Source organism: Anabas testudineus, chromosome 13, assembly GCF_900324465.2.
Source record: "Anabas testudineus chromosome 13, fAnaTes1.2, whole genome shotgun sequence".
In the NCBI taxonomy this organism is placed as follows: Eukaryota; Metazoa; Chordata; class Actinopteri; order Anabantiformes; family Anabantidae; genus Anabas; species Anabas testudineus.
In genome coordinates this window covers 13,745,507-13,755,061 of record NC_046622.1, presented here as the reverse complement: position 1 = coordinate 13,755,061, position 9,555 = coordinate 13,745,507, and the positions used below count along the sequence as shown (strand labels likewise).

The 9,555-nt window shown below is 39.4% G+C and overlaps 3 protein-coding genes across 6 annotated transcripts; 1 reads left to right on the top strand and 2 right to left on the bottom strand.

The window, feature by feature from the left end:
- Positions 1 to 177: 177 nt before the first annotated feature.
- mrpl44 (mitochondrial ribosomal protein L44) lies at positions 178 to 2,588 on the bottom strand. Its single transcript, XM_026375736.2, has 4 exons — positions 2,097 to 2,588; positions 1,253 to 1,721; positions 978 to 1,156; positions 178 to 755 (listed from the first exon to the last, which is right to left on the bottom strand). The coding sequence occupies exons 1-4, from the start codon at positions 2,384 to 2,386 to the stop codon at positions 578 to 580; spliced, it is 1,116 nt and encodes a 371-aa protein (XP_026231521.1). The 5' UTR covers positions 2,387 to 2,588; the 3' UTR covers positions 178 to 577.
- Positions 2,463 to 5,083, top strand: dnaaf1 (dynein axonemal assembly factor 1). Its single transcript, XM_026375729.1, has 2 exons — positions 2,463 to 3,423; positions 3,551 to 5,083. Exons 1-2 carry the CDS (start codon positions 2,490 to 2,492, stop codon positions 4,432 to 4,434), a joined length of 1,818 nt encoding a protein of 605 aa, XP_026231514.1. The 5' UTR covers positions 2,463 to 2,489; the 3' UTR covers positions 4,435 to 5,083.
- Positions 4,874 to 9,340, bottom strand: mffa (mitochondrial fission factor a). Of its 4 annotated transcripts, none has more exons than XM_026375747.1 (8): positions 9,137 to 9,340; positions 8,217 to 8,434; positions 7,711 to 7,880; positions 7,512 to 7,603; positions 6,682 to 6,846; positions 5,778 to 5,834; positions 5,491 to 5,575; positions 4,874 to 5,412 (listed from the first exon to the last, which is right to left on the bottom strand). In XM_026375747.1, exons 2-8 carry the CDS (start codon positions 8,428 to 8,430, stop codon positions 5,281 to 5,283), a joined length of 915 nt encoding a protein of 304 aa, XP_026231532.1. In that variant the 5' UTR covers positions 8,431 to 8,434; positions 9,137 to 9,340; the 3' UTR covers positions 4,874 to 5,280. The 4 variants fall into 4 exon arrangements, with proteins under 4 accessions (XP_026231532.1, XP_026231540.1, XP_026231546.1 ...); XM_026375755.1 differs by having other exon boundaries at positions 8,217 to 8,396; XM_026375761.1 differs by lacking the exon at positions 6,682 to 6,846.
- Between the last annotated feature and the right edge of the window lie 215 nt (positions 9,341 to 9,555).

Here is a 9,555-nt window from a genome sequence, read left to right as displayed (position 1 = left end):
AATAACCACACTACTGTAAGTATATTAATAAGAGTATAAGAGTGGAGAACTTTTCCAGAGACAAGACTCGAGTACTATCAAATCTGCAAATTGTTTAGAGTTTGATATCCAAATATAGATTTTTCATACAAGCACACAGTTGTGAATAAGAATAATCATATTCAATAGAAACATGTATGAACTATGTACACACAAATATGTTTTTATTACACATGAACACCATGTTATAAAAGAACAGAGCAAACCATACAGTAATTGTATTATTTACAAGGACAACTAGATTTCAGAATGATGACATGACTGACGAAACTGTAGGCTTTTAGCCAAGGACCAGTGGACTTGAATATTTTATGAGATTGTCTAACACAGTTGAAAGCTGAATCTTACAACAAAGACAAACTTTTTATTTAGACAATGAGGTTTTATTTGCTCTTATCTGGGACAACTGAAACAATCATGAAAAGGGCAAACAAGGTGTACTATATCTCAAATTATCTCGACCAGATAGAGGTCACTGCTCTGTCTCACTGCACCTAATTTAAATGATTTCCTTCTGCAGTATAAGAGTTGTCAGTCATTAATTGCTGATTGACTGAATTATTGGCTGCTGATGCTGCTGTTGTTGTTGTGAAGAGAAGTCAAATGGCCTACGATTCTCAGTGTAGCCATAAAGTTTCCGGAGGGCCACATAAGCCGCTTCTTCCTCAGCTGCTATAAGTGTTTCTCCTGGACCCTGAGCGAGTAGCTTCTTATCACTGAATCAACACATAGATGAACAAAACAAAAATTTAAAATAGGCAGATTATGCACAAAACATTTTGAACATTTATCAGTATCACAACCAAACCTCAAAAGAAAAATAATCTAATAAGACTTGAGTCTCAGAACATGTCAGCTCTAACTCCAACGTATCTATTTATTGCAAAAATAATAACAAAAACATTAATTAACTGTGTTTCGGACAACAACACACATACCTGTACAAGCCAACAATGTAAAGTGGCAGGACAGTACTGGCTCCAGCAGACCTGATGAGGCGAGGCTCTGGCAGAGGAATGTTTCTCTTAGTAAGCTCCTCCACCAGTAGGCCCATGGGGTTGACCACTGTCCACAATTCAAACAAGTCCTTTCCTATCAACTGAGTGATTAGGAAATCCTAGGCAGAAGATAGATGAAGTAGCGAGTCAAGCCAGCCTAGAAATTTTGTAACAAGGCATTGAATGTTCGTGATGATGTGTAAAAACCCTCTTACCCTTAGGAAGAATCCTGCTCGCTCAGCTCCACTGCTCTCTTGTAGAGCTCCGATCACTGCCATGAATGTGGAACAGAGCACATCATCAGGAACAGGACATTCTGCACTCATGGTAAGGTCTTCAATGCCAAGATTTCTTGCTACGGAGGTCACAACTGATGTACTGGTGAGGTACCTTTTGATACTCTCCACCCCATCAGTTGGTACATTCGGGAAGTTCGCCCTAGACCAATCGTTGATGAAGCTTTGGGTAAAACTAGCTCCTTTTTCACTCAGCTGAATATTATCTTTCAGGACAAGAGCAGTGGTCTCAGAGTCCACACCTAATTCCTGTCTCTTCTGTTGCTCTGCCTTCAGGTAACAGGGATTGATGAAGGCAGTTTTCAGTAGCTCCTGGGAGAAATTCTCATGGAGGCGGGTGCCAAAAGCCTGAACTTCAGCATGGTAATCCCAGTGAGGTTGCTGAGACCTAGAAATCATGTAAAACACTGACTTAGTGTCATGGAGACTGTGAATAAATGTTTTGGTTAAATGTTATAAGTCATACAATTTTCTAAAATGTAAAGCACACTTGAAGATAAAGGAGATCCACACTTTTCTCAATCTAAGTAAAGACAGTCTGTCAGCTACCTTTACAAACTGTGGAAATAGAAGCACCTAACACAATAAGCACTGCTACACAAGCCTGCACTAAAAACATGTGTAATACAATTATATTATTGTATATAGCAATCATACTCAATTAGCTAAAATGAATAAACAGGCAGTTTTTTTAAAGTCAAATACATTAATGGCCTTGAGATGCACCCTAAGGAACTCTCATGCAAGCTAACGTTAGCATTACCGTGGCGTCGGTGGTGGAGGTCCCTCCAGCTTTAACTTCTTTGCCATGAGGAATGTGTATGTTTTCATCCATCGTTTTTTCTCTCTAACCTGTGATAATGATACGTTTCTACAAACACGCTGACAATGAATTCCTAATGTTAGCGCACCACGATTTAGTATGTACCCTGACGCCATGTTGATTTTCTGACAGAAGGTTGCAACAGCTAAACCTGTCCGACAAGGAACAAGAAACAATATCCGGTCATGTCCGAGCCCGTCGGCGTTACTATGGTAACAAACACAAACCATAACTAGCTAACAGAGAAGATCAGACAACTAACACGCTGAGAAAACATTTCCAAATCAAACAGAAACTACTTTTATCTGCTTGTTGTTTGAAATATTTTTGGCGATGTCTAATGCTGAAATCCAAAACACGATGGGGGATAAATTAACTGAGCTGGACGCTGGAGATGCCGAAAAAACTCCGGTCAGAAATGGAGTGGATGATAATGGCGGTGAAGAAAACATGCAAAACCCACCTCAAGAGAAACAGGAAAAGCATTCAGGACCACGAATGACCAAGACATTCCTGAAAAACCACTGTAAGCAGAACAAACTTTACTCCACACCTTGCCTGAATGATACGCTGTATCTGCATTTTAAAGGTTTCACCACCATTGAGAATTTAGAGGAGTACACAGGACTGAAGTGTCTCTGGCTGGAGAGCAACGGGCTTCAACGCATTGAGAACCTGGATGCCCAGACTGATCTGCGCTGCTTGTTTCTTCAGCAGAACCTCTTGTGCAAGCTGGAAAACCTTGAACATTTGAAAAAGCTTTGCACCCTGAATGTCTCCAACAACTACATACACATCATAGAGAACATCTCCAGCCTTCCTGACTTGAGCACGCTGCAGATCGCCCACAACAAGCTGGAAACTGTGGAAGACGTAAAGCATTTGAGTCAGTGTCTGGCCATCAGTGTGCTGGACATGTCTCACAACCTGTTAGATGACCCTGAGATCATCTCTGTACTTGAGGCCATGCCAGAACTGCGGGTGCTAAATCTAATGGGAAATAAGGTGGTAAAGAAAATCCCAAACTATAGGAAGACTATGATTGTACGCCTCAAGCAGCTTACCTTTCTTGATGATCGCCCTGTGTTTCCCAAAGACAGGGCATGTGCTGAAGCCTGGGCAGTGGGAGGGTTGGATGGGGAGCGTAAAGAGAGGGAGCAGTGGGAAACACGGGAGAGAAGGAAAATTCAGGACAGCTTGGATGGCATAGCACTTATTCGAAAGAGGGCCCAGGACAGACAGCGTCTACTAGAGATACAGGAGAAAGGTAAACACTGTTTTAAACTTTTAAACCTTGACGTACCTGCACACAAATACACACACACACACACACACACACACACAGGAAATGTGGATTTCCGTTATTAAAAGTTTCAATTATTTATTTATTTCAGGAGAGGCTGAAGTTTCCACCACTCCCTGTGAGGAAAACAACACTTCATCACAAGAGGAAAAAATCGAAACCTTTATCCAAGACAGCCTAGATGCCCATGAGGAGTTTTTGCAGAGTCAGGCAACACGTGTGCTCAGTGATCAGCAGAAAACCAGAGACCGTCCAGAAGCAGAGCAACTAGGTCAAGAGTTGCACGGAGAGGGGACGAAGACAGAAGACAGAGATCAATCACAGATACAGCAGCCTGTGAGAGAAGACACAGAAGGAGACAATTTGGACCAGTCACCAAGAGAAGAAGAGAGCCCAGCTGCAGAGAGATTTGAAAGAGACCAAGGACCAAAGCCAGGTAAACAACACAGCCAATCAGGAGGAGTCCAGTTTATCATCAGTGAAGCAGAGCATGAGCAGGGCAGCACACTGGAGCTGAGGAGTAAGCAGCGTGAGAAGAAACATCCTCCTCTGGTAAAAACAGCTCCTCCTGAAGCAGATGAGGGTGCACCAGTACATTGTCCGGGACCACTGGTCACAGAGCTAGATGATGCAGAGCAGCTAGAAACCATTCACCTACACTTGAATCACTCACTGCGTATTGACGATCTGCCTGATCTGGAGGATGTGGACACAGAGGACTTTCCTGCGGCAGTCTCAGCTCAGCGTCAAGTGTTCAAACCCAAAATAGAGGTCATAGCAGGAGGCAGTGATGAGGATGAGCCAAACCGGAAGCAGAGAGCGGCCATGCCCACCATAACCTCTAAACATTCTTCATCACTTGTATATGTAGATGATGGGGATGACATCAATCCACAGACATTTGAACCAGTGGAAAAGTCCAAAACAAACCAAACCTCTTCTTCTCCACGCTGCCTGATTGAGGAGCTGGAATAAGATCAAAACTACGGCAAGTACAGAGCTTCAAGTCAAATGTTTTAACTCTGACAGGCAACAAACCTATTCTGAGAATTCTTAGCCCACTGAGGGTAAAACCTTTTTTTTTTTTTTTAAATTGATATTTATAGGCTAAGAGGATAAGGATAACATTCATAACCATTTTGTTTGTTAATGGTATGTGTCAAAACAGAATAAATGTTACTTCTGGTCAATTTTTGAATACTGTTTTGCTTTAGCAACAACACATACAGTACTGACACTGTAAATAAAATTGACATTAACTTGTAATTATTAATTATTTATTTAAAAAATGAAACATTTTTTAAAATTCAACCAGTGTGAAGAAAAACTGAAAAGAGAAAAACAAAACCTGCAAATGTGATAGAAGAACGTTCCCTCTCCTCTTAAACAGTGAATAAAAATACAGGACAACAAATTATATGTATGGTTTACTAAATTGTGTTACATTTCTCAATTCAACTTACATTTTACTCTTTCTGCATTAAATATTCACCATATTACATCTCCACGTTGCAGCCCCGTGTTCTTATTTTGTTAAACTATGCTATTATGTTGCTTTGAGTGACGGGAACAACTATTTACATGCTAAGCATCAAGCAAGAATATCTGTAATAAAACCAAAACATGAGAAAACAGAATAGAATGAGAGAAGAGTAAAAAAATAAAACTGTACATGTATTAAATAAACAAAATCAACACAGTCCTATGTGTAGCAGTTCTTCCTCACACAGGACTGAGTACAGCAGGTAGCTAACATTTGACACATATAATATGGGATACTACATTCTCCTGTCATATTGACAGCAGAAATACAACACGGTTCTAACGTCGTAACCACACCCAGGTGTTGACAAGCCAGAAAGCTACAGTGATCGAGTACAAGATCATCTCTCTCTTTGCCCGCTCTTTGTTCTCCTCTTCCAAATGTTGAAGTCTCCGGTTCAACTTGATGAGCTGCAGATAAATAAAACATTGTGACATGGTTTGCTCTGGAAATGCAAGACTGAGGTTGTGTGATTATTAAAAACAAACCTGACGACGAAGTGTTGTTGCATCAACTACGGTCATATCATCAGGTCCCCCATCCAGTGTGGCTTCATACGATGATAATGCAAGCCTTAAAAAGAAAACAGCCACTTTAAGTTTGCACATCTCAATCACACACAACAGAGTATGTCATTTAGATAACACATAGTAAATTTGGCACAAAGCCATGTAATTCATATATCATTTTTGACCTGAAATGAAAATGTAGGATAGGAAAGGATGAGGAAAAATAAAAAGGAACAGGATGAAAATTAAGTGCCAGGTGAAGTTACCTGGATTCCTGCAGGGGGTTAGAGCTTGAAGCCGACCCCCCGCGCAGAGATGTTTTGCTGAAGACGTGGGGAAATACAGGGTTGGGAGAAGGGAAGGTAAGAGACAGAAACACACATGGTACACAACTTGCACGTCCCATACCTACACTTTCGTAATGGTTTGGTAATGAACAGGCTAATCTTTCTAGGCTTTTACAATGTATTTATTATTTGATTATGCATTTAATTTTCAAGTATCTTCTAAAGCCCATTGCAAGAATTCAAAAGTGCTAGTTTCCAGAAACCTTTCCCTTACCAAACGGGAAGGTAGGACAAAGTTTTGTAAGTCACATTTCTGAAATGTATAGCATGTATGAATAAGTATCTGTGGGTAGGATTTAAAAGACCTTTCGCTCTGCTTTCAGTCATCAGGAAGACAAAAATTCAACTTTTACCTTAAGGGAATTGTTCACATTCCTCCAACTTTAAATCTAAATTCAAAGTACTTGGCAATAACCTCAGCACAACTTAAACAAATAGGTAAATATATCACATGTTAGTCATTTAAGACATTTTAGTAGCTATAGAATAACTGAGATGCTGTATGTCTAGCAATCATCCTGTTAGCCAAAGATACAATTAGAAGAGAAAGGTGCATTAAAACATAGCTTTTTTATTAATACATGCTGTATTAATGTTGTTATTAAAAGTTGGAAATAATCAGTTCACACATAGCTTGAAACTACCACACAGACATCCCCAGGATTGTAGTATACTGTAACTAACATTTCAGACAACTCTGACAGAACCCTTTACTAAAGACAGGGTCAGTTTCTATTTCCTTCCCTCCATCTTTTTCTTCTGATTAATATCTAGTATGACTTTTTTTTTTTTGCAAAAAATGACCACATGAATGAGAGGTCACCTGGGTGGGTTCTCATCCAAAACCTCCAGCACCTGCTGGTAGGCCCGACGTGTAGTGGACTGGATGAAAGACAGAACACCACTAGTGCTGTATGGGTTGGGTTCTTCCTCAGCCACGGTGAGAGGGGGGCAAGGATGGACAGTGGCTGGGGGAGGTGGGGCTGCACTGCTCAGTCCCCACCATTAAGAGCAGCCAATTCAGAGAAAAAGGGAAGAAAAGGACAAAACAGGAAAGAAGGGAAGAAAAGAGGAGAGGGAGAGAAATAAGGAAAAGACACTATTCTAAACTTTACTGACTTTAGAAAATCATCAAGTGAGCGTAGCAATAAAAGCATAGAAAGAGATTTAACCTGCCAACCAGTAACATGCACAAAAAACAGAAATGGAAACGCATATGTAAAGGACGATGGCAAATGGATCAAATAGTATTAATATTAAGAGGATACCATTTGCTGAAGAAAAAGATTCAAATTCAAATACTAATCCAGGTATACTTCATATCCGAAAATCTGTAATCTGCATAATTACATACATAATATTAATCATAATTTTCTTTTCAAATTTTATGTCTTGATTTAGGTTTTATTGTGTTTCTGAGTGTTAACACAATATATTATATATTTTTATTCTTTTCCTCTAATCCAAGAGTAATTAATGATCTGAGTTTTAAATCAAAAGTATAAATTAATTGTGCTTACTTTTACAAAATGTAAAACATCACAAAGACAAAGGGTCAGAGCTTAGAACCAAAAGATTGATGTAGCATGCTAGTACATGCGGTTAGGACATATGAAGGAAGCTAATGACAGCAAAATCTGCACCGATACTCACACAGAATCGTTCCGTGCCAGCTGACTGTTAGGGCGAACAGCTGCATTCTCACTTGCTGAGCGTTCCCGCCGTAATCGTCCCTGGGGTCGCAACTACAGATTTGTATATATTATATATTTATATATTATCAATAAATTTAAAAACTGTGTTTATGCAGCTTCCTTAGTAATAAACTTTTTTTTGTTGTTTTTTTACTTACCACCTCATCAGTGTCTGGAGCCCCCCGCTGCTCCTCTTCCAGGAAGTCCAGAGGTCGCTCATTAAGGGTGAGGACTCTGGGTGGAGTTTTCAGAGATAGTGTTTCTAATGGCGTTGACTGGATAAGGTCCAGGTCTCTGGGTCTGGAGAACTGGGCGTCATTACTATCTCCTGACAAATTAAGGCATGAAATGGACTTTAGAATCATAGGCCGATACACCTTCTACTAAACAATGTATGTCGAATCGTTCTTGTAGTTTGCACATGTATAGCAGAAAATTTAGATAATGCTAATAAAGATAAGTATAAGCAGGATGATCAAAGTCTGTACTGATAGAAGGACATACTGTATCTGTTAGCAGATGTAATAAAGCAACATAATTACCAATTATCACTCATTATATATATATGTTTATGTGTAATAAAATAATAGAAAATCCAGCCTCTCCACCAATACAATGTTTAACAGTATAGCAAATTTTTTATAATATTTAACAGTATACCAACCTGCAACCACAATTCTCTCTGGGACTTGCATTGTGACACTGTGTGGGACATTCTGAGTTCCAACATTAGGGTCCTCGAATGAATGAGGAGCCACTTTAAGCATTTCAGGGATGCGCATCCTCTGGCTGATCCCTTCAGTGTACTCCAACTCATACTGGATACGGTTCATCTCTGCCATCTCTGTGGTGGGGGAGGGGAATACTGCTTCGTTCATTTGGCTGTGTGGATTGATTTGTGTAGCAAGACAGAACTGTTAACCACAAAGTCTAGAAAACAGTCCAACATGACAAACTCCTAATAGTTTAATTTTCACTGCTGTTGTGAACTTGTTTTGCTTCCTATCTCCACACTCATCTTATTACACTACAGTTACTATACACAGATCACAAAACAACTATCTCTTGAAGGATCTCCTCAAAAAATACTGGTGCAGCTGATAAGCTGTAGGCTAGACCTACAGATGTTAAGAAATGCTCGTGATACTATCATATGACGATAACTGGGTTTGTTGCTTAGAAAACCCCTAGTATAGGGAATATTTTAACGTCTTCTGATGTCGTAGAGGCACATAAAGAAAGACTATATGAGTCAGATTCTCAGCAGAATCTAAGATTAACAGCTGCTACCAGTGCTGCTTGGATTGCAGCTCATATATGTCCTTTAACATCAACGCTAATCCAGTGCTAATATCAACGATTATGCATATACCGCTAGTTAACTGACTCATCTGGAACCTTCTAAAACATTGAAACGTATTTACAACAATTTACTTAGTAAATTAGTAAACTACAAATGCTAACTTTGTGGTTTAAATGAATGTTAGAATGTAATAAAATCCTGGAGCTAATGCTACTTTCGGTTAGACAGCTAATGTTAGCGCCATTTCAAAGTACATTCGCACGTTAGCTTCGGTTTCTTACCGTTGGTTTGTTGCTAAGAATAGCTCCTGCTACGGCGAAGATTGTATTTATCAAATTATAAATGAGATAAAAAACGTATTGATACAGTCCGAGTGGTATAATTACGACTAAGTATTACAGGCAATGTGACTAGCTGTCAAACATCTCGCTGTGTTGATGTGAGAGGAACCTCCTCTCTTCCTCTGTCGGTCCTCAAAACAGGAAGTAGCGAAGCTCAGCCGGAAGTTACGTCATATAGTCCCGTACATTTATTTAGATCAGATTTATTCCTTATTTTTATTGTTTTTTTCTGTCTGCTAGTTTGTTTTATTTTAGTTATATACTTATAATTTTTTTGTAATATTCCTATGTCAACAATATCTGTTATCACAACAGTACGTACTGTTTATCTACTGTGTACTATTGTATTTTACTGTATT

Excerpts from the sequence above, each read along its gene's own strand:
- mrpl44 (XM_026375736.2), bottom strand. The coding sequence starts at position 2,386 with ATGGTTTGTGTTTGTTACCATAGTAACGCCGACGGGCTCGGACATGAC. Across the intron at positions 1,722-2,096 it reads CCTCCACCACCGACGCCACG|GTCTCAGCAACCTCACTGGG; the intron begins GTAATGCTAACG and ends CATGATTTCTAG. Across the intron at positions 756-977 it reads TACATTGTTGGCTTGTACAG|TGATAAGAAGCTACTCGCTC; the intron begins GTATGTGTGTTG and ends GTGTTGATTCAG.
- dnaaf1 (XM_026375729.1), top strand. The coding sequence starts at position 2,490 with ATGTCTAATGCTGAAATCCAAAACACGATGGGGGATAAATTAACTGAG. Across the intron at positions 3,424-3,550 it reads ACTAGAGATACAGGAGAAAG|GAGAGGCTGAAGTTTCCACC; the intron begins GTAAACACTGTT and ends TATTTATTTCAG.
- mffa (XM_026375747.1), bottom strand. The coding sequence starts at position 8,430 with ATGAACGAAGCAGTATTCCCCTCCCCCACCACAGAGATGGCAGAGATG. Across the intron at positions 7,881-8,216 it reads AGAGAGAATTGTGGTTGCAG|GAGATAGTAATGACGCCCAG; the intron begins GTTGGTATACTG and ends TTAATTTGTCAG. Across the intron at positions 5,413-5,490 it reads CAACAACACTTCGTCGTCAG|CTCATCAAGTTGAACCGGAG; the intron begins GTTTGTTTTTAA and ends ATTTATCTGCAG.